Genomic DNA, 24,936 nt, shown 5'->3' on the forward strand with positions numbered 1-24,936 from the left:
TGGTAAATGTCTTAACCAAACCAGTTAACCTTACCAGTGACCAACCCAGCTTCCCTACCTAGTTGATGATACAACATCTAGGTTACAAATACAAAATTTTAAAGGAAAACAACTAAAAACTACAACTTGGCAAACTGTTAATTGCCAAGAAGAGAGAACTCAACAATCAAAATGAATTCACTTAATAACTAAAACAAAGGCTACACAGTGAAAATAATTAAAATGGTTTGAAATAACGATAACAAATGTTGAGGGAAAGATTAGAAAAGGATAAAACTCCTTGCAGTCCTCAGTAAGAGAACAGCCTGGGAACCTCCTCAGCTGTCAACAGCAGACAAAAATCTGCAAAGCACTACGTAGAGTCATTTTTCATTCAGGTCTCTGACAATTATAAAAGAACTGCAAATGCACACAAACACTTACCCAAAGCCAGCAAGAAACTGACAGTCATCCTTCAGGTTAATAGCTACTTTTCGGAAAATGCCATACTCTGGAACTTCAGTATTTTCAAAGTAGCCTATCACAGTCCTCTTGGTTTCCTGTGAATGAAAAAAAAATAAACAAATACTATAACAGAAAAATACATATGAATATCCAATGTTACAAAGTAACCTATCATATCTTGTTTTTCTTTACACAAATATAAGCAAACAAACTTCTAAGTTTGCAAAGTTCCCTTGGTTATCAGTAAATCATAAAAAATTAACCTTAAGGGGACCGTCCGCTATGTTGTGTATTAATTTTTTTTATTATACAAAATACATAATTTCCATATATGTTTTAGATATACAGTAACCTCCTCGTTAACACGAGTTCTGTTAACACGATTTCGATCTTACACGAGTTCAAAATTATACAGAAAAATTCTGCTAACACGTAATATTCGATGTTACACGATTTGAATTTTCCGCTGAGAGCAAGAGCGCGGGAGATGTGGCGAGAGTCTGACTCACCCCATCTTTCCCGCGCTCTCTCTCTCTTGCCTGCTGGCTCAGTGTGAATCCAGCCCTCGCAGTGAGAAGAGCTAATATCTAGCATTGATTAACATAATATAGTGCGTACTTTACTATGGCACCCAAGCGTCTTTTTGCCTCAAAGGAGAGTGAGGAGAGTGAATCAAAGAGGAGAAGGAAAGTTGTGACCATAGAAAAGAAGTTAGAAGTATTGAATCGCTATGATCGTGGTGAAAAAACTTCAGTTATAGTTCACGCTACAGGATTTTAACTGAGAAGCACATTGAGGACCATAAGGGCGAATGCTGACAAAATCAGAGCTAGTGCTGTCGCTGGTACATCAGCTTCCTCCTCACAATGTTCCAGGGCAAGATCTTTAGAGATGGAGAGGATGGAGAAGTTACTGGCACAATGGATTCAACACCAGAACAAGGAGAATGTCCCTCTCAGCATGGCTATTATACAGGCTAAAGCCTTGAGCATTCACAATGATCTGGTAGACGAGGAGGAGAAAGACAATGTCAAGAACTTTAATGCAAGTGCTGGATGGTTCGCCAGGTTCAAAAAACGATATGGCTTTCACAATCTCAAGATGACTGGGGAAGCAGCCTCTGCCGATGTAGAAGCAGCCAAGACTTATCCAGATACCCTCAAGATGATCATCGAGGAAGGTGGCTACACATCTAAGCAGATTTTTAATGTAGACGAAACTGGTCTATATTGGAAGAAACTGCCTAACCGGACTTACATCTCGGTTGAAGAGACGACAGCACCTGGATTCAAGGCCTCCAAGGATCGACTCACTCTATTGTTTGGTGCCAATGCAGAGGGAGACTGTAAGCTGAAGCCTGCCCTCATCTATCACTCGGAAAATCCACGAGCATTGAAGGTAAGGTAAACGTCAATTATTAGCCACAAAAGTGAAGAGAAAAAGTTTCAATCTTTACACGTGTTTTTATTTATCATCGGATTTTTAATAAGTCATACGATCAAAATGAATTAAAACTTGTATTTTCATACAATAAAATCACCCTGAATACGCTGGGGCTTTCAGATTTTGGATGCGTGTAATATGTGAAGAGAAAATGAAGAATATGTCTTATTATGTTGCAGTCGAAGCTGCAACGTCTTATATCGCTAATTGGCAACTCAAATCTCTTATATCGCTAATTGGCAACTCAAATCAGAGGCCGCCAAACAAACGGCTCGTAGGCGCAAGAATCTACCTTAACCCTATCTATCCAACTGACGTAGCGGTACGTAAAATTTACCAAATTTTTTCGTACGTGTGGTAGGGGCATTTTTTTTTTTTTCCGGACAAGTAGCGATTTCCATAGGCTAGATCATACCTTGGACCGTGTATCTCAGGTATCAATACGCCAGCAAAGTAGTTTCTTTACTGCGCATGCTCAAATCCCTGGCGTAGTAAAATTCTCACAATGAAATCAGCTGATCGCACCTACACTTCCCTCTCAGTGAAAATGAAACTGTTACCGTATCCAATGAAACTATTACCGTATCCAAATCCATTTTTCTTGACTTATTCGTTTTCCATTGATTTATATGTCGATATTTAGGGAATTTTATTGACTTTCTCATAAAAAATAATTCATTCGCCTGACTTTCATAGTTTTTGGGTTAGGAACGAAAATATAAAAAAAAAGTAAATATTTTTTTTTTTTTTTGTTAAATAACTCACATTTTTTCGCATTTAGAGTTAAATGAATCGACTATAATTCTGTTTGTTCTTGTGTCTTCGCAGGGCTATGTCAAGACCTTCCTACCCTGCTATTGGTATTCGAACAAAAAAAGGATGGATGACGGGAAGCATTTTTAAGGATTTACGTTGGAAAATAAAATGGAAAAGAATTAAGAGCTTTACTGTGAGAAGAAGAGATTCCATTCAAGATTCTGCTCATCTTGGATAATGCGCCCAGCCATCCTCCGTCAATAGAAAATTTATCCAGCAACATCCAGTTCGCTTTCTTGCCACCAAACACCACTTCATTGCTTCAGCCATGTGACCAAGGAATTATCAAAACTTTCAAGTCTTATTATCTACGTTCGACCCTGACTGACATGGTTGCGAGGACACAAACAGATAAGATGACTGTGAAGGAATATTGGAAGCAGTTTACCATCAAAGATGCTCTCCGTTTTATTAAAGAATCTTGGGAGAAAGTGCCAAGGAAATGCCTGAATGGGGTTTGGAAACAGCTGTGTCCTCAATTGGTGTATGATTTCGTCGGCTTTGACATCAGTGAAAATATTCACAAAGCTAGCAAGGAATGTCTTGTCAAGGCAAAGGAAGCTGGGTTCGATGAACTTGAAGAAAAAGATATTGAATAACTGCTTGAATCACACCGAGAGGAATTGACAAACGAAGAACTCTTGGAGATGGAGAAGCTACAAAATGCAGAGTTGGAGGCAGTTGCATCACGGCCTACAGCACCCACCCCAGAGCCTGAGCGAATTCTAACAAAAAGTGATCTTGAGGAAGCGCTGTCATCCATACGAGGAGCATTAGACATCCTAGAAGCCAAGGATCCCAACATCAACAGGAGTGCTACAATAGCTAGAAAGGTGATGTCAGAACTAAACTGCTACACAGTAATGCTAGAACAAAAGAAGAAGAAAACAACACAAACAAAACTCAGCCAGTTTTTTATAAAAAAAAGTTCTGGTTGAGGGAAAGAGAGGAAGGTGTGAGGAGAAAGAGGGGGCCGAGGAAGGACAGTGGAGTGAGGAGGGAGAGGGGGTGGGGAGGGAGACGGGGGTGGGGAGGGAGACAGGGGTGAGAAGAGAGTGCGGGCCGAGGAAGGAAAGTCGAGTGAGGAGGGAGAGGGGGGTGAGCGTGGGAACTGGAGTGATGCGTCATAGTGTTTATACTAAGTTTACGTGCGTTACAACTACGTATGTACTGAACAGTATTTTCTTAAATAAATACAACTAGGGTAAGAATGTGTGTTTTATTGTTTCTGTGACCTTTAAATATATAAATAAAGTGTTTTTTTTCTGGCAAAATCCCAAAATAGATTAAGTTTCCCATTGCCCTGGAACGTTAACCCCCTTATTTCCATTATTTCTTATGGAGAAATACTTCCCTGTTAACACGAATTCGGCTAACACGACATCTCCAGGAACATAACCCTCGTGTTAACGGGGAGGTTACTGTATATAATACCTTCATCATATAAAAATTTCAAGTCATTTGAGCAAAAACTTTTAGTTTTATTAGCAAAAATTATAATTAAAAAAAAAATTTTGGTAGCAATTTCTCCACTAATATGACATCAGTTGTATTGAAAATCATACCATAAAAAATGACAATTTGTCGAAAATTGCATTTTTCCTAACTATACAAACCTGAGGTCCTTTAACAATAGGAAGGTAACTAGCGGCAGCTGGGACGGTCGTAAGCTTCGAACAAGGGGAGAACGGTAGTTAACTGCTTGTCCGATCGTGCGCGCGCCCGCGCGCCCGAGAGGTGAAGAATCACTTTTGCTTTAGGCCCATGCAAAAAGTTGCAGAGTGAGGGGTGGCATGAGGTGGGCACTATATGTAAAGGACCATCAGGTTTGTATAGTAGTTAGGAAAAATGCAATTTTCGACAAATTGTCATTTGTTCCGATAGTAATACAAACCCTCGGTCCTTTAACAATAGGAAGACTCACTTCTTCGGTGGGAGGAATCTGAGTCTTTTTGGTGAACAGACTGGTGTTCTGTTCCAACCCTGGAGTGCCTCCCTGGTCGTAAGAGCAAGGGAGGGATCCAAACCTCTGTCCGACTGATCGGGGTGTGCACCGCAGGATCAATGGTCAGACCTCTGGGCCAAGTACTAAGAGAGAGGCAAGCATATCTCTTCGTACCAGCAAGCAAGAACTTGTTCCTGTTTGCAAGAGACAATCATAAAATGATGGGTTTGTCTCAATTTGGCATCCACTTCCTCCCCCTTGTTGGAGGAAGTGGTGGATATTTACTCCTATCCCTACTGAAAGGGATAGGATGGTGCTCTATTGAGTAGCTCACCTGCATCTCGTCCTTACCCAGCAGGGTGACGACCGTGTCCCTCTACCCAAAGGTAGAGGGAAGAAAAAAAATGGGAAGAGGAGCCAGTCACACTCTCATTCCTCATCCATTCTTACGGTCACACCAGGACTCGATGCTGTTCAGCCTGCGAGGGTCTGGGTTAACTACACAACGTGTTGAGCAACCACCACGGTTCCCAAGGAAAAAGGATCCAAGGAACTGTGGGCAATATCCTGAAGGTAGAAGGAGGTGCATGCGGTCCGGTTGGACCAGGCGCCTGCCTTCATTACCTGCGCCATGGAGAAGTTCTTGCGGAACGCGAGAGAATGATGAAGAGGCGTTATCCGCACTCCATCCTGGGTGTCGAAGTTTTTCTTCATACAGCTTCCGTCGCACCTTCACAGGACAAAGCAGCATAGCCTTCGTGTCGGAGGCGTGACGTCCATTAGGGAGGGTATTGTGAAGGACTCGAACCAATCGTCAGTTACCGAAGGGTTCTGAGTCTTCGCTATGAAGATCGGTACGAAATCGAGCGTCACAAATCCCCATCCCTTTGTGCTTGACTTCTCAAGAGAAGTCATGCAGTTACCTAAGACGAAAAGAAGGGAATAGTCGTATGACCTATCCCTCTTCTCGACTTTGGTTATGTACAGTACTCATACTGACAAGCTATTAAGACGAAGTAATGATTGCTCTGGAACAACCGAACTAAGTCCACAGCATAGTTCGTAACTGACTCGGGCGCTCTGACAGCTGCCGACTGACTGGTTCGGAATCAGTAGAGGCAAGTTGTCCAAGCATCCGGGTAAGTCACGTGACCTTCGCCCTTTAAGAGTTATGCTGAGAGACCAAACAAATAAAATATTTGTTAGTCACCGATGCCGGACGGCGCGGCGATGATTCTCTTAATGCATAAGCTCAAAAGGCGAAAGTCAATTGCCTTCAAAAGACCGAGGTCCCTGATGGCAAGAAAATCTCATAGACGTTGAATCTCAGCTTAAGGAGAAACAACACTATGTGACGTTGAAGACGAAGGTAGGCAATGAATGCAACCTACGTCTTCCAGCTGAATCGAGAGAAGGAATCTCAAGATTCTAAACCTGTGCTTACAAATGACTGAAAACGCTAACCGCCATTTCATTGCTGTCCGTTGTGCAATGAAAGCGGGGCGTTCTTCAGTAATGAAACACAGGGGAGAGCCGCTTGAAGAACTGCTTCTCATGGGCTGAACGTTTGGAAGTAGAGCTGGCAGGTGTGGGAGTAGGCGATGTCTTTCAATACATCTGCTAATCCGGGGTGAACAATGAACAATTGTACACCTCCGAATACAAGATATTTTGAGGACAAACTCAGATTCCGCAAAAATGATATTGTTATGTTACAATAAAGTTTCATACATACTTACCTGGCAGATATATACATAGCTAAGACTCCGTCGTCCGACAGAAATTCAAATTTCGCGCCACTCGCTACAGGTAGGTCAGGTGATCTACCGGCCTGCCCTGGGTGGCAGGACTAGGAAACCATCCCCGTTTTCTATCATATTTTCTCTCTTCCACCTGTCTCCTGCGGGGAGGCTGGGTGGGCCTTTAATTGTATATATCTGGCAGGTAAGTATGTATGAAACTTTATTGTAACATAACAATATCATTTTCATACAATCAACTTACCTGTCAGATATATACATAGCTGATTGGCACCCTTCGGTGGAGGGTAAGAGACAGCTACTATATGGAATAGACAGGTAAACAATATGTTGTAGGTATAAATAAAACCTTGGTTGGTCCTACCTGATAGGTGGTAGACTTGGTGGGTGTTTGCCCAGTAGTCTGCATCACCTCAAGAAACTTTAGCGAGATATGTGATCTATGGCCAAGAGTTCTTGTGGGTCTGCCGATGGGGTCTTACCCACTTACTCAGCAGAGCCTAAAAGGACTTTGTCAATGGGTGCTGATCCACTTATATGACAATACACCTTATGAAGGAGCACACCACCAATCCCGACCACCTGATCCTAACCATGTGTTAGAACTAAGGATTGTTACGAGTTATCCCCGAACTCGTCACAACAACCGTAACTCAAAAACCACTACGCACACATACATAATTTTTTCAAAAAAAATTATACTCAACTAATTGGATATGACGAGAATTCTCTTATGAACAACATAGACGGCCGCACGTGCGAGCCTGAATCCTCCATTGTTCGAAGAGATTCTCGACCATATCCAAACAGAAGAACAGTATATACATTCTAAGGATTGGTGTCCGGCCCCGCCCGTTACCCAGAATCGTATCTGCCGATACGATAGGACCTAGAGAAAAGCACTTCTCATACGTCACACGCACGTCTTTCAAGTAATGAGATGCAAATACCGAGTTGCATCTCCAATATGTCGTGTCTAATATGTTTTTAAGTGACATATTCTTATAAAACGAGAGAGACGTCGCAACCGCTCGTACTTCATGAGCTTTTACTCTCAGAAGTTGTAATTGTTCGTCCGGACAGACCTTGTGAGCGTCCGTAATGACGTTCCTTACAAAGAACGCTAGAGCGTTCTTTGACATCAGTCTTGTGGGGGGGGGTCTTTGACCGCGCACCAAAGACCTTGTCTAGAGCCTCCCAACTGACGTTTTTCCTCTGAAGATAGAACTTCAGAGCTCTAACAGGCATAGAGACCTCTCTGCTTCTCTGCTACGAGACTAGACATTCCTTTGATTTCGAATGACCTAGGCCAGGGATTCGTGGGATTCTCGTTTTTTCGCTAAAAACAGAGTTTTAAACGAGCAAATCGCGCCGAGTCTTCCTTGAATCCTACTTTATCCTGCAGAGCTTGTAACTCACTAATTCTTTTTGCCGTTGCTAACGATAAAAGAAATAGGCATTTTCTAGTCACGTCTCTAAATGAGGCCTGATGAGGAGGTTCAAATCTATCCGAAGACAGATATTTGGGACTACGTCCAAATTCCAGTTCGGCGGTACTGGCTCTTTAGACTTTGAACCGTCTCAAAAGATCTTATGAGATCGTGGAGATCTTTGTTATTTGCCAGATCTAAACCTCTGTTCCTGAATAACAGCCGAGAGCATACTCCTGTATCCCTTTATTGTGGATACGGCTAGATGCGATTTTACTCTCAGGAATAGCAAGAAATCAGCAATTTCCGCTATAGAGGTAGAGGAGGAGGACAACTTCTTGGCTCTACACCACCTTCTAAAGACCTCCCACTTCGACTGGTATACTTTCGAAGTGGAGGTTCTGCGAGCTCTCGCGATCGCGCTTGCCACTTCGCGAGAAAAGCCTCTCGCTCTGACAAGTCTTTCGATAGTCGAAAGGCAGTCAGAGCGAGAGCGGGGAGGTTTTGATGGTACCTCTTGAAGTGTGGTTGTTTGAGAAGATCCGTCCTTCCTGGTAGGGATCTGGAAAGTCTACGATCCACTCTACCACCTCCGTGAACCATTCCTGGGCCGGCAAAAGGGGGCTATTAAAGTCATCCTCGTCTCTTTTGACGCCACAAACTTTTTCAATACTAACCCCAGGATTTTGAATGGGGGAAAAAGCGTACACGTCCACTCGAGACCAGTTTAGCAGGAAGGCGTCTACCATAATTGCTCTTGGGTCTTCCACGACCGAGCAAAACACTGGGAGCCTTTTTGAAATGTATGTTGCGAATAGATCCACGTGAGGAGTTCCCCACAGAGACCAGAGATCGCGACATACTTCCTCGTGCAGAGTCCATTCTGTATGAAGGACCTGGTTCCTCCTGCTGAGCCTGTCCGCCCTCACATTCCTTACTCCCTGTACGAACCTTGTCAGCAGGGAGATGTTCCTGTGAGACGTCCAAAGTAATAGGTCCCTCGTGAGTTCGTAAAGGAACGAGGAGTGAGTCCCTCCCTGTTTCCGAATGTAGGCAAGTGCGGTGGTGTTGTCCACGTTTACTTGTACTACCTTGTCTCTCACCAGAGGTTCTAGGCTCTTCAAAGCCAGGTGAACGGCGAAGAGCTCTTTGCAATTTATGTGCCAGGACACCTGTGCTGGTTCCCAGGTGCCTGACACTTCCTCCGAGCCTAATGTCGCTCCCAACCCGTCTCGACGCGTCGGAGAACAACACTAGGTCTGGGTTCTTTGATCTTAGAGAGACCCCTTTGTTCTCTTCCAGAGGCAGCAACCACCACTGTAGGTGTGCCTTTACCTCCACTGGAATGGGGAAAACGTCCGACAGTTGTCCGTTTTTCCAGTTCCAAGACTTCTTGAGGAAGAATTGAAGTGGACGGATATGAAGTCTTCCGAGAGGGAAGAATTGTTCCAGCGAGGAAAGCGTCCCCAGAAGGCTCAACCATTCCCTCACTGACGTTTGCTGTTTCTCTAAGAAGAGAGAGATTATTCTCAAACCTTTTTCGGTTCTCTCTTGCGAAGGAAAAACTCGAAAACCCCGAGAATCCATCCGAATCCCCAGATAGACTAGGTCTTGTCCTGGGGGGTCATCTGAGACTTCTCGAGGTTCACAAGCAATCCCAACGCCTTGGTCAAATCTAGAGTTAACTTTAGGTCCTCCAAACACTGTCTCTCCGATCTGGCCTGATGAGCCAGTCGTCTAGGTACATCGAGACATTCACTCCTTTGAGATGAAGAAATCTCGCCACATTCCTCATCAGGCTTGTGAAGACCTGAGGAGCTGTGGACAGGCCGAAACACAAGGCTCTGAACTGAAAGATCCTTCCCCCCGTCATGAAACGGAGTACTTCTTCGATGAAGGGTGGATCGGGACGTGAAAGTAGGCGTCTTGGAGATCTAGAGACACCATCCAATCTCCTTGTCGTAATGACGCTAGGACTGAAGCAGAAGTCTCCATGGAGAACTTCTCCTTCTGAACAAATTTGTTCAGAGCGCTGACGTCTAGTACTGGTCTCCAGCCTCCCGAGGCTTTCGCCACTAGAAAAAGGCGATTGTAAAACCCCGGGGAGTTTTGATCCAGTACTAGTTCTACTGCACTCTTGTCCCACATTTGTTCCACCATTGATCGAAGAGTATCCCTCAGCACAGGATCCTTGTACTTGGCTGATAGTTCCCTTGGTATAGACGTTAGGGGCGGAGTATTCAGGAAAGGGATACGATATCCCTTCCTTAAGATCTTTAGTGAAGACGCGTCTGCGTGGTATCAGTGTCCAGGCTTCCACGAATTCAGGAGCCTGGCACCTACTGGTGTTTGGAGGAGAAATGTTTCATTTGCCCTTTTTAAAGGGACGAAAGGCGGACCTACCTCTTCTCTCTGGAGCCTTCCTTCTTGCGGGAGGTCTGGAGATCGGACCACCTCGAAAGGCTGCTAGAAGTGATAGGTTCTTTCTTGTCCGACACTAAAGCAGGTTTCTTTCTTCCTAGCTGACTGCGTCAGAAGATCCATGTGTCGCCATTCTCAGTTAAAGATGTGAGCTACGTCCTTCAACTTAACTTAGAAGGGAAACAAATAGTCCGAAAAGAGGAGCATATAGCAGAGCTGACCCTCTGCGCATGCGAGACTGCCTTTGTTAAGAAGGCGCCATACACTGTCCTTTTCTTCAAAAGACCTGCTCCAAATAATGCAGAGACTTCCAAAGATCCATCCTGTACTGCTTTGTCGATGCACGACAAAATGCATAACAGGCCTCAGGTTCGATTCCCTGCGAATCGTGAGCTTTCTTGGACATCACCCCAAGGGACCAATCTAAGAAGTTGAATACTTCCAATACATGGAAAAGTCCCTTGAGGAGATGATCCAGTTCCGAAATACTCCAAGTTATGCGGGCAGAATTAAGACTAGGACGCCTTGAAGCGTCAACTAACGTTGAAAAGTCTGCCTCTGTAGTAGAAGGGAGAGCGATTACCCATATCCTCCCCCGTTTGTACCATAGCCTCTTTTCCCAGCTAACCTTGCTGGAGGCATGCAAAATACTGTCCTGGTTAAGTCTTTCTTCGACTTCATCCAGGCGTCTAAGGCGTGTAAAGCCCGCTTCATCGAGATGGTGGGCTTCATCTTCAGAAAAGACGAAGTCTTCTTGCGCCTTCGCACTCGAAAAGAGCGAGCGCGGAGAAGGAGGAGCAGCCGGAGTCAACTCGTCTCCGTATTCCTCCAGAAGCATGGTTGTCAACACCTTATAGTTAGACAAGCCCTCTCTTCCAAGATCGTCATCCTCCGAGTTTCGTTCGAACTCGTGATAATCCTGAGTTTCTGTTCTCCTTTCAGAATGTTCCTCTTCTGGGGGAGACAAACTCCTGATCGGAGAGGGGCTAAGGGAATGAAAGTCTTTCCTTTTTCCCATTCTGATCGACTTGGAAGCCGTCACAACCTGCGGCTTCTCTCGCGCTTTAGAAGACGTCATGTATGACGCTTCCCGCTCTCCGAGCGTCATGTATGACGTCTCTTGTTGACGTTTAGAAGACGCTTCGCTCCGTCCGGAAGACGCTTCGCTTTCTAAGGGCTTCCTACTCGGCGTCACAATCTTGGACGGAGCGTCACGTCTAAGATCCTCTTGATTTGACGCTTCACTTCTAAAAGACGTCTTCCGAGCAGGTGCGAGAGGACGAGACTTCTTAATAGGAAGCGTCACGTCTTCCGACGGGGCGCTAAAAACCTCCCACAAGAGATGATAGTTGTTCTTGCACCGCCATAATGATCTTCCTTGACGCTTCTCCTACGTCTAGCGCCTGACGCCCTTCGTCATCACTCGGGGAAGAAGCATGATGGGGTACTTCCTCATAAGCGTCAGGTGACGTTGACGCCACCTTCGCCTTCTAATAGCAGACGGGGCGTCAATCCGAGAAGCGCTCCGGGCTAGAATCAATGTCTTGCTTCATATGACGCTTCAGCGGTCTCGATAAGGTCGATCCTTCCACCCTCGTTTAGGTGAGGAGAGGGAGAGGACGAGAAACACTCGCGAAGGACGCTTTTCCTGTAGAGCCCTTGAGCTGGCTGCCATGAAGCAAAGCTAGCTGAAGGGACGTCTGACCGTTGGGGATTCCCCACGACCTCCTTAAGCTTTCGACTTTCCTTCTCCTCTGGGGCATGTGAGCTTGGAAGAGGTCTAGGCTGGGAGCGCCGCAGGGACGATCAAACGCCCCCTCCACAACACTGATAGGGCTCACTTCACTAAAATTTTCACTATCACTAAGCCTTACCTTTCGAGTCCGCCATCTTGGACTTCATGTCTCGAATCGTCGCTTTCAGATTGGCGATTTCCGATGCCGAATCCGAAAAGACACTCTGAGAATGAGATTTATAGGGAGATTCTCCAGAAGTAGGGTTAGAATTATTATTTAAAGGCTCAATAGGCCTTGAATTCACACCTTTCAGTCTTCTAACTCTATCCCTCTCTAACTTCTTCAAATAAGAAGTCAAAGTTTTTTTTTTTTCCCCTTTCCATTCTTCTGCATTCAAACTCTCGCATTCCTTACAAGTGTTAGTAGCAGAACACTGCACCCCCCTACATTTACGGCATACAGTGTGAGGATCAACCGAAGCTTTCGGTATCCTCACCCTGCAGCCTACATTCCACACACTTCTCACACTCACATTAGAATCAGACATCTGAGAAAAATCCAAAAGAGTTATTCCAAAAACAGTCCACAGTAGCGAATGCCAAAACACGATCCAAATACGTCACCAAAAGTCGAAAAAACGTTGATCAAATGTTGAAAAAAGAATCCAAGTCAGGAGGTAATAACAACAATGTTGATACCACCGGCGACAGAGAAAATATGATAGAAAACGGGGATGGTTCCTAGTCCTGCCACCCAGGGCAGGCCGGTAGATCACCTGACCTACCTGTAGCGAAGTGGCGCGAAATTTGAATTTCTGTCGGGACGACGGAGTCTTAGCTATGTATATATCTGACAGGTAAGTTGATTGTATGAAAATCATTCGCATTATCGGGATACGATGCAGCAAGAGACTATTACAGAATTCTTTTACCGTGCGGTAAACAGAAAGATGAGAGTCGAATAGATATCTGTTTAAAATTCTCGCAATACCGAAGACGATGAATACTAGCGTCTCTCAGCAGTAGATGGTCATTCATGTATGCGAGAATCCCCGTTAATCAGAGACTTAAGTCCGTGATTGTTGGGCAGAGATACGGTTGTTATTCAATCAAAGCAGGTGAGAAAGACATAAAACAACCCGGTCTATCTCAAAGCGGCAGCTGATACTGAAATGCCTCGGGCAATTCAATACGCAGTAGCTGTCGCTGACTCGTCATCCTGAGTGCCAAGTAATCCTTTCCACGAAGGAATGCGTTCGGCTAGAACCACCGAGCATAAAAAGATATGCTCGAGCAATTATATTTAAGCGAAACGAATTTCGGTAAATATAAAAGCTTAAATGGTGTTGTTGTGACAACACCATAAGTATATAAAATTGAAACTGGAAACTCCTGGGAGGTTGCAGGCAACCCGGGTTGCAGTTCAATTAGAATACTTTTCGTCTAAGTCGCAATCCGTAGAATAACCAGGATATGCGCCTACCCCTCGGACCATTCAACTGCTTAGCAGAATCATGTCGCGAGGTTAATATACGTAGTATATTTGTAGGATTCTGAACAACAATCTCCATCCTAAATTCTTTCCTTCAAGAAAACAAAATAAGGATTGGAGATCGACCACCTTCGTTCTCTATTAAAGAGAGTGAAGGAGAAGTCTTCCTCGAAGGAAAGCTTCAATGGTGAACAGAATACTAAGACGATAGTTCCAGCCAAACTGGATATTCCCGTCCGTTCTTCTCTATTCCAGGTTGGTCGCCTACTGTGAGATAGTCTTCTTTCAGCAGCAGTCTTCTTCCTAATGCTAGAAATTCCAGGAATTCAGAGCATAGGCGATTGGTTCCCGATTATCGTGTAACATATCGGGGATTCTCGTCTCGCTCACTTTGGACCGTGGTCTCGCCTAAGTGTTTGGAGATCGTAAGAAAACTCTAACACTCTGAATGCGCTAGAAATTCCGTAGAAGAATTCTAAGCAGTCTGCGAAACCCCCACCGAATTCGTCAAACGATATCGGCTGGTGGTCCTCTCGATTCCCGTAGAAATCGAGAATGGGGCAGGATCCCTCCTCAACGACCGGGCCGGGGCTTACGTCAGGTAGGAACCGAAGGTCACCCCCCTGGTAGCGCAGTCCCCAACGTGGGATCCTACAGAGAAATCTCTGTAGGATCCTTCCCCTTTCCCTCGTAGCCGTAAGGAGAGAGGGAATGGGGGAGGAATTGGATACTCGCTCGCCTTCCCAGTGGAACTAGCAGTTGGAGAAGAGTAGGAGCAGCCATCGCCTTGCGGCGATGGCCTCTCAGAGTCTGGGAAAACGTATCGTCAGGAGAAAACGTTTTCCCCGAGGAGGGTTACGAACTCTCACTGTAGGTAAGGGTCTGCCGCCACTGTGAAACTCGTCTGGGTGGGGCTGATCGACACCTGACGGAGAGAGCCGATACCGTCCTCCGACTCATTCCAGTCCTCGTCGAGGTCGAAACCTCTCAGGAGGACGAAGGAGTATTTAAAATACGGTGTCCGAAGACACGTAGAAACGCCGCTGTCGCAGTAGATAGAGGAGGTGGAAGTAGCTTGATCGAACCGGCCAGAACTGAGAGAGCCTTCTTGTCCGGAGACGAGAGACTCTGGTTCAAGACAGAATCGGCAAGCTCCGATCGCGGCATTACCCACCGTCGGTTTGGGTTCCCTCTCGGGCCCCAAAACGACTCGAGCAGAGACATGGGCTCGCTGGTGGGAGCGGCGATCCTTCCCCCGGTCGTTGTGCTGACGAATCAGTGCAATAACCTGGGTAAAGTTACTCTGAATCTCGGAAGTTACAGCGTCTTGAGGAGTAGGACCGTCCAGTCCCTCCAACAAGAGCAGCTCCCAGGACCCTCCTCCTTCAGAAGAAGGACCAGAAACAGACTGACGTTGCCTCCAATCACTTGCGCGTACAGGTTGCCTGGTTGGTCCTAAGGGGACCAAACCTGGCACGTGCGGCGCGGAGGGAATCCACGAATCTGTTGGTCCTAAGACAAACCTGGCAGACCGTGCGGCGTCGTGACGGGATCGTGAGCGGCGCATCTCTCACGATCACTCCTATATACCTCGCTCTTCCTGGCGTATGCCGAGGAAGTTGAAGGTATCGGAGAGACAGAACTGACGCTACCCCCTCTCCCCCTGACGGTCGCCTCCAATCACTTGCGCGTACGTCCTGGTTGGTCCTAAGACCATACGTGGCACGTGCGACGTCGTGACGGGATCGTGAGCGGCGCACCTCTCACGATCACTCCTAGCTACCTCGCTCTTCCCGGTGTAGCCCGAGGAAGTTGAAGGTAGTGGAAGAGACAAGATCTGGACGTTCCCCCCCGCTCGCCGCTGGCAGGACCAGCGTACGTGGGGGCTGCAGCCGATCACCAACCCGCGGTGGGGATCGATCTGCAGGCCTGGCCGTGCCGCTCACCTGTGGCGAGCGGCTCGACTGAGCACGTCGACCCCGGTCCCGTGCGTCAGACGAGCCTGCTGCTGGTCACCGTATTCGCCCGGTCCCTGTGGGAGCGGCGGTCAGGTGACCTGCAGAGCTCGCTTTCGCCGTGAGACCGGTGAGCGTCCTCGCGGCACGTCAAACGCTGGTACCAGCCGAGGCTGGTACCGTCGGTCGAGGGGACCTGGGGGACCTCTTCCCAGCCTTAAACCGTGGCCGGTCAGAGACCGTCACGTCCACCCGAGGTACCGGCTGGTCGCTGCGAGAGCGGCCGCTGGCCTGGCGAGAGTCACCTGAGCGGCTCTCGACAGTCTTCTGCTCCGTTGCCTCGGTCATGACGCTGAGCGAACTCAGGCGTCTTAACTTTTGGCTGCACGGTCACCCGCAAGGAGATCGTACACTCGGAACTTCTCGCGGACGAGAAACCGAGCCGGTACCTGGCTTAGCAGCAGAGCTGCCAAGACCAGGCGAGGGTGTACCAGCGGTAGCCAGCACACCCTTGGTCCCGTCTTCTTCTTCTCAGAAGGGGAGACGGGCCCCGTTCCCGAAGGAACAGGAGGACCAGCAGAAGAACCCCCCCGTCACACCGGAATGTGACGAGCCCTTCGAAGTTCCCGAAGGAGTCTTCTTAGGGGGAATAACAAAACCCGGTTACCAGCTGGTCGCTGCTGAGGAGCGGTTTTTTTGGGCCGCTGGCCTGGCGAGAGTCACCTGAGCGGTTCTCGCCAGCCTTCTGCTCCGTGCCGTGGTCTTGGCGCCGAGCGAACTCTGGCGCCGAAACTTTGGCTGCACGGTCTCCCGAGGGAGAGCGTACACTCGGGATCTCGCGAACGAGAGACCGAGCCGGAACCTGGCGTAGCGGCATCGCCGCTAGCACCAGGCGAGGAAGTACCAGAGCTAACCGATACTCCTCTGGTCCCCGTCTATCTTCCTTCCTTACGGAAGGGGAAGACGGGCCCCGCCCCGCTCCCGAAGGAGCAGGAGGACCAGCAGAAGGACCCCCCGTCCCACCGAGGTGGGACGGGCCTTAGAAGTTCCCGAAGGAGACTTCTTAGGGGGGGGAGGCAGCCTTCTTCTTCTTCGGCTTATGGGCCTTAGAAGTCGAAGGGGAAGAGGCAGCAAACAGACGAAGACGAAGATGACACCTTCCTCTTCTTCGTCAGCTCACGCAGGACAGTCGTCAGGTCCTCCATCCAGGCGGAGTCGGGGCCTATTGCCGAAGCAACACGGCCCGACTGCACCTGTCCGGAAGGACCTGGGACTGGGGAAGACACACCATGGGCAGGACCAGCATGGACAGGCGCAGGAACCAGGAGCGACAGGAACAGCAACCAGCTCAGGAGCGGCAGGAACAGCGGCAGCGGTAAACACAGAAGGGACAGCCAAGCCAGTAGCGGGAACCACATCAGCGACAGGTACGGCAGGCCCAGCCATCGCCTCGTAGAATCATCGGCAGCCAGCGTGGTACTGGCGGCCGGTCCAGGGGCGAGCTGCTGGAAACAGCGGAAGTCTGGGGCAGGCAACACGAAGAAAACACAGGCAGCGGCGGCATACCCCTCCTCGGTACGGGCGGCGACCGGCCCCTAGAAGCGGCAGACGGCGGTCACGACACAGCATGGGGAGTGTAGACCAGCGGGGGGAAGCAGCATAAGCGGCCGTGAAGGTTGTAGTGGAGACCACTCCAAGGTCACCGCCCCAGACCTCGCTAGACTCTGCAGCAGATCGTGGATGCTAGGCACGCCCTGCAGCCGCAGTGGTCCATACCTGTCCAAGGTCGTCTCCCACGGCTGTAGCACCTGCGGGTAGCACAGACAGATTAGTAAGAGGGGTTCCCTCACGCACGGGGGGGGAGACATGCCCCACACCCCGAACGGAAGGAAGACCCCAAAAAGAAAATAAGAGGACGCTGAGCGGGGGGGCAGGAAAGAAGACGAAGAATCGGATACCAAGGGAGTCGCGGGAGAGCTTTCCGACGACTTCCTCAGGCAGACCTTCGCTTCCCCTACCCCCGCACAGCAGTGAAAAGTAATATGAAAATGAAACAGAATACTGCACTTTGCGATTCACTTCATAGAACTTAAAGAGGGAAAAATCAATTCCCGGTAAGAGCGGAAACTTGATCCATAATAATATGATGCTATCATAAATATATATGAAAATGAACAATACTGCACTTGCTATTTTCACTTTCACAGCAATAAATCGTAAGGATTAATTCCCGGGTAAGAGCGGAAATTGATCCAAAATTAAATTTGATGCAATTAATAAATGAAAATGAAAAGAAAACTGCATTGCGAATCCACTTTCATTGCATTCTATTCATACAAAATAAGAGGCTCTTGCCGAGCGCAATCAAGCTCTCGGCAACGAACGCACAGGGCAAAAATATAATGAAAAAGAGTACTTACATCTTTCAATTACACACTTTCGCCCAAAATACATGACTCGGCGCGAGTGCGCCCGCCCTCGGCACCGAGACATAATTCAAGGGTTCAATTCATGAAAAGAGCGGAAATCGCCGTCTCTACGGCGATAGCTCCATGTTGATTCATAATTAAGTAATGAAAATGAAAACAGTGTACTTACAGTTTCATTTTCAAGTCAAACCAACCATTAGTAGAAAACCCAATATAAACAAAGCATACGACGATGAAGCGGGCAGAGAGCGATGACGAACACGTCCTTCACACCCGCGGCCGAAAGCAAAAGTGATTCTTCACCTCTCGGGCGCGCTGCGCGCGCACGATCGGACAAGCAGTTAACTACCGTTCTCCCTTGTTCGAAGCTTACGACCGTCCCAGCTGCCGCTAGTTACCTTCCTATTGTTAAAGGACCGAGGGTTTGTATTACGTATCGGAACAACTACTTTATATACGGAATAATCCTGTGTGAACAGAATTGTTATTTTTTATTTTTGTTATGAATTTTTTTTTTTACATTTTTTTTTGTCTAGACACTTAAAAAAAATTGTAAAAAAAAAGAAAGAAAAATTGGCTCACAAGGAATTATGGGATTTTTATTCCTCTTTCCAATGATATCTTTCTCTTTAAAATTGGATAATAAATAACCGAGTACAGTGGACCCCCCGTATTCGCGTTCTCCAGATTCGCGGATTTCTCTGGGGAACGTTTCCCTGCATTATTCGCGGAAAATTCGCGCATTCGCGGTATTTTTCTATGATAAATATCCAGAAATTCCTGGTTTTTTAGATGAATTTAATCATAAAATGCACTTTTTGTAATAAAACTATTAAAAAAACCAAGTACGAACATTTTTAGTGGGTTTTTCTTGAGTTTTAACTAACAAAATAGGCTGTTTTTAGCATTTTCATAGGGGTTCCAAACATTCGCGGGTTCTAACTATTCACGGGGGGGTCTGGTACGCATCCCCCGCGAATACGGGGGGACCACTGTAATGGCTACCAACATGCGAATAAGTATGTTTTTGAGTTATGAGCTCCCAAAGATTTGCTATGTAAATTTTTGCTTTTTTCTTATAAAAGTCAAAACAACATTATTACAATTACTTTATTTGTACTTTTATTGTTGATTTCTACATCAAGGATCCTGGTCCTCCCCCTAAAAGTGGTATTAATACCTTAAGCGTGACATGAGACAATGATGTTGACGGCGTGTCATGAGACAATGAGGGGAGCTGATAACAATGAATTTTCGTGTTTTTCTTTCAGCACACTCCTGGCCTTCGCTAATTTTGCTAGCCTTAGTTGCTGCGTAGCCTTCTTGATCTTGGGTAACTTCGGCATTGCTATAAGTTCACTAAGAAGTTATAAAAACAACGTAAATAGCCAGAAACCAAACTCAAGTGCGTAAGTGCGTACAACTACTTTGACGTCTGTGGCGTAACAGTCATTCTCTGAGTCTCACCTATAAATAACCGCTCTGAGCAGCTGGCCTCTCACACTATGTTTTATTGCTACCAGATGTATGATAATTTCGAAACGCTGTATATATGCAAAAATAAACACGCAAAAACGATCCTGTCAAACTCAGTCAAAGAGACGACGCAGTTACGATGATGTCGTTATTTAAAAACCGCTATATCTTCAGTATTTGTAAAAATAATTGGCTGAAACTTCTGGAAAGCATGCACGGCATGTTTCTGCATAGATACAAATAATAACTCGATTTTTTATTTTTTCAAGTTGACATGTCATCCGCCATAGCAGACGGTCCCCTTAAACTATGAGAAACAAAAAGTAAGTAGATAACTTCAGTGCATTCAATTTTTCTGTACATCATATAATCAAGGCCACTGAAAATAGATCTATCTTTCAGTGGTCTCAGTATAATTCTGTATGAGCCATGGCCCATGAAACTTTAACCATGGCATGGTGGTGCACTGGCGCTAATATCGTTGCCAGACACAATTATGGCTAACTTTAACCTTAAGTAAAATTAAACACTAATTTGCAGCCCTCTAGCCCCCATAACACACTATTGTACAGTCACATTAAAAACACCACACAAACATGACAGACAAAATATAAAAAAATGAACAAATTTGGATTACAATCCCTCACAATACAGTTATTAAGAAGAAAACCATTTTAATCTTTGAAATGTGAAAATAGTTTGCACAGTTACTACCATGAAAGTAATACACAAACATGTTTGTGTACAACAGTCTTGTAATAGATTTACTGTTACATATAGGAATTAATCTTTGTGACTATAGATATTTTTTTATGATACTTTTATATATTATTCTCTATCTATTATAACTTAATATAATTTATACTCTTCATTCAGAGGTTGTTTACAAGAGTTCTGAATACCTTTCACTGGGATTAGGATAAGTTTACAAAAGCTGTAAATTTCAACCTCTGGGAGGCACGGTAAATTTCAGAATTTGTTCAGAGTAAATTGTAATGTTCATTCTTCTATTTTTCACTCCATGTTGTTACATTAAAAAGTATGGCGTTTTCGTACATGTACTACTGGCTCTTTCATATCTGTGACACTTGCCTTTAAGTACCACAATACTGCAGCAGCATTATACTTGACAAAGAAACAAGGCCAAATTTTAGCTTACTTAACCCTCTTACGCCAACTGGACGTATTTTACGTCGACATTTTTTGTCTCCCGTGTGCCGACTGGACGTATTTTAAGTTTTTACGTCGACTTACAAAAGTTTTTTAAAATTCGCGGAAAAATACTTATAGGCCTACCAGCCTAAAACTTTTGAATCACGCACCATTGGGGGCTGCTGGGTGGTTCACGGATCAAGGTGTTGTTTTGTTTACAATCGTTACGCAAGTGCGCAAGCGCGAATTTCTTTCTTGCCGCACTAAAAAGTATCTGTGACACATCTCGGAAATTATTTCGTCACTTTGACATAATTTTTGTACCATTGTAAATTAGCCGTTACATGAAGTATTATATATGAAAATGTGCACATTTTTATGTAGAATACAACAATAAAATACTCATGATTGTAGCTTTTATCAGTTTTGAGATATTTTCATATAAATAACGATAATTGCCAAAATTTCAACCTTCGGTCAACTTTGACTACCGAAATGGTAGAAAAACGCAATTGTAAGCTAAAACTCTTATATTTCAGTAATATTCAATCATTTACCTTAATTTTGCAACTAATTGGAAGTCTCTAGCACAATATTTCGATATATGGTGAATTTATGAAAAAACTTTTTCCTTACGTCCGCGCGGTAACTCTTCCGAAAAAAATCATACATGTGATTGTGGTAATGTTTGCACCATTTTAAAATTAGCCGTTATATAAAGTTTTATATATGGAAATGTGCGCAATTTCATGCACAATACAACTAAAAACAACCCATGGTTGTAGCTTTTATCAGTTTTGAGATATTTTCATATAAATAACGATAATTGCCAAAATTTCTACCTTCGGTCAATTTTGACTCTACCGAAATGGTCGAAAAACACAATTGTAAGCTAAAACGCTTATATTTTAGTAATATTCAAGCATTTACCTTCATTTTGCAACTAATTGGAAGTCTCTAGCACAATATTTCGATTTATGGTGAATTTATGAAAAAAATTATATTGTTATGATACAAAGTTTCATACATACTTACCTGGCAGATATATACATAGCTATCGACTCCGTCGTCCCCGACAGAAATTCAAATTTCGCGGCACTCGCTACAGGTAGGTCAGGTGATCTACCGCCCTGCTCTGGGTGGCAGGACTAGGAACCATTCCCGTTTTCTAATCAGATTCTCTCTTCCACCTGTCTCCTGCGGGGAGGCTGGGTGGGTCTTCAATCGTATATATCTGCCAGGTAAGTATGTATGAAACTTTATTGTATCATAACAATATCATTTTCATACATTCAACTTACCTGTCAGATATATACATAGCTGATTGACACCCTTTGGTGGAGGGCAAGAGACCGCTAACTTACTGACTAGACAGGTAAACAACATATGTTGTAGGTATAAATAGACCTTGGTTCCTACCTTATTAGATGGAAGACTTCGTGGCTACTGCCCAGGAGTCTGCTTCACCTCAAGAGCCTTAGCGAGATAGTGATCTGTGGCCAAGAGTTCTTGCTGGTCTGTCGATGGGGTCTTATCCATTTACTCGACAGAGCCTAACTGGCATTTGTCAAGGGGTGCTAATCCGCTTATATGACAACACGCCTTCTTTAAGGAGCACACAACCGATCCCGATCACCCGATCCTAACCCGTGTTAGTTCTAAGATTGTTAAGAGTCATCCCCAAACTCTTAGCAAACAACCACAAACTCGATAATCATACAAAATCAAAAAAATTTTGTACCCCTCTAATAGTCAGCTGTCACTCGATTTCCTAATGAAGAGAAGTGAAGGCCGCCAGTGCGACATCTGACACTCCCATGCACAGGAAACACAAGAACACATCCGACAAGAGGGTTACGTACACATATTTAAGGATCGGTGCTCTCTCCTTTACCCAGAACCGTCTGTGCTGACACAAACGGACCTAGAGAAAAACATTTCTCATACGTTACTCGCACATCTTTTAAATAATGAGATGCAAATACTGAGTTGCATCTCCAATAGGTTGCGTCCAAAATATTTTTAAGTGACATATTTCTCTGGAACGCAATTGATGTCGCGATTGCCCTTACCTCATGAGCTCTTACTCTTAATAGATTAAAAGAGTCATCTGGGCAGTTCTTATGAGCCTCGGTAATTACACTTCTAACAAAGAAGGCCAAAGCATTTTTAGACATAGGTCTCTTGGGGTCTTTCACCGAGCACCATAGACCATGTTGTGAGCCTCCCAACCGCTTCTTTCTGTCCAGATAGAATTTCAGTGCTCTAACTGGACAAAGTGATCTTTCTATTTCTCTGCCTACTAGGCTAGTAAGTCCTTTTACCTCGAAACTCCTAGGCCAGGAATTCGAAGGGTTCTCGTTTTTGGTAAGAAAAAGTGTCTGGAATGAACAAATCGCAGGAATCTTCTTTGTGAAGCCAACTCGGGTGAACTCAAGGGCGTGCAACTCACTGACACTTTTAGCCGTAGCCAGAGATAGCAGAAATATACACTTTCTAGTGATATCCCGGAATGAAGCCATATGAGGTGGTTCGAACTTTTCCGAGGACAGAAATTTCAGAACCACATCTAAGTTCCAGCTCGGAATCCTAGGTTCTACTGACTTCGACGTTTCAAAGGAGCGGATGAGATCGTGCAAATCTTTATTATTCGTCAAATCTAAGCCCGTTTCTAAAGACTGACGAAAGCATACTTCTGTATCCTTTAATTGTTGGTACAGAGAGATGTGACTTTTCCCTCAGGAAAAGAAGGAAATCCGCAATTTCGGTTACAGAGGTATTGGAAGAGGACAGCTTCTTCGACCTGCACCAGTTTCTGAAAACTTCCCACTTCGATTGGTGCACTTGCCTAGTAGATGATCTGCGGGCTCTAGCAATTGCGCTTGCCGCCTTGCGAGAAAACCCTCTCGCTCTGACAAGTCTTTCGATAGTCGAAAGGCAGTCAGAGCAAGAGCGGGTAGATTTTGATGGTACCTCTCGAAGTGGGGTTGTTTGAGCAGATCTATCCTGTTTGGAAGAGATCTGGGGAAGTCCACTGTCCACTCCATCACCTCCGTGAACCAAATTCGGGATGGCCAATATGGGGCTATCAGTCATTCTGGTTCCCTTCGAGGCCACAAACTTTCTGACTACTTCCCCCAGAATCTTGAATGGGGGAAAAGCGTACACGTCTAGCCCTGACCAGTCCAGGAGAAAGGCGTCTATTGCATAAGCCCTGGGATCTTCTACCAGGGCGCAAAATGTATCTATCCTTTTGGAGAGAAACGTGGCAAATAGATCTATCTGCGTTTCCCCAAAGATACCAAAGGGTCTGACAGACTTCCGAGTGGAGGGTCCATTCTGTAGGAAGGACCTGGAACCTCCTGCTCAGTCTGTCCGCTCTCACGTTCCTCTCCCCTTGAACAAATCTCGTTAGAAGAACCACGTTCCTTGGATTTGCCCAAATCAGCAGATCTCTTGCCAGTTCGTATAGGGCGAGAGAGTGAGTTCCTCCTTGTTTCTTGACACAAGCCAGAGCGGTCGTATTGTCGGAGTTTATCTGTATTACTTTGTCTCTGACTATCTGCTCGAAGCTCCTTAGCGCGAGGTGAATCGCAAAGAGCTCCTTGCAATTTATGTGCCATGACACCTGCTCTTCCGACCAGGTGCCTGACACTTCTTTGGACCCTAAAGTCGCACCCTAACCTGTCTCCGACGCGTCTGAGAACAATGTCAGGTTTGGGTTCCGTACTTCTAAGGATACTCCTTTGTTTTCTTCTAAGGGGGTCAACCACCACCTTAATTGTTGCTTTACTTCTAATGAGATTGGAAACGTGTCCGAGAGCTGTCCTGTCTTCCAACTCCAACTGCTTCTCAGGAAGAACTGAAGCGGACGGAGATGTAGTCTTCCTAGAGGAAAGAACTGTTCGAGCGAGGAAAGGGTCCCCAGAAGGCTCAACCATTCCCTCGCTGAAGTACACTCTTTCTCTAAGAAGTTCAATACTGTGGCACAGCCTTTCCTTACTCTCTCTTGAGAAGGAAATACTTGAAAACCCCGAGAATCCAACTGAATCCCCAGATAGACTACGTTCTGGCTGGGGACCATCTGAGATTTCTCAAGGTTCACGATTAATCCTAATGTCTTTGTCAATTCCAGGATTGTTGACAGGTCCTCCAGACACTGCTTTTGAGACCTGGCCTGATGAGCCAGTCGTCCAGGTATAGGGTTTAGTTGTTCTTTTTCATGGGACTTCTTAGCAATAACCCCAAGGGACCAATCTAGGAAGTTAAATACTTTTAAGGTATGAAACAGTCCCTTGAGGAGATGGTCCATTTCCGAAAGACCCCATGTTGCTTTCGCTGAATTTAAGGCATGTCTCCTCGACGAGTCTACGAGACTGGAGAAGTCCGATTCAGCTGAAACGGGCAGAGAAAATCCCATATTTTCTCCTGTTTCATA

General features: G+C 45.6%; 1 protein-coding gene across 2 annotated transcripts in view; it reads right to left on the bottom strand.

The window, feature by feature from the left end:
- The window catches only part of LOC135196292 (endoplasmic reticulum resident protein 44-like), an 87,374-nt gene that overhangs the window by 24,550 nt on the left and 37,888 nt on the right, over window positions 1-24,936 (bottom strand). For both annotated transcript variants that reach the window (XM_064222994.1, XM_064222995.1), the window contains exon 5: window positions 424-539. In XM_064222994.1, coding sequence (XP_064079064.1) covers window positions 424-539 — 116 coding nt within the window. The remainder of the gene's footprint in view (window positions 1-423; window positions 540-24,936) is intronic.

Source organism: Macrobrachium nipponense, chromosome 17 (genome assembly GCF_015104395.2).
Source record: "Macrobrachium nipponense isolate FS-2020 chromosome 17, ASM1510439v2, whole genome shotgun sequence".
NCBI lineage: Eukaryota > Metazoa > Arthropoda > Malacostraca > Decapoda > Palaemonidae > Macrobrachium > Macrobrachium nipponense.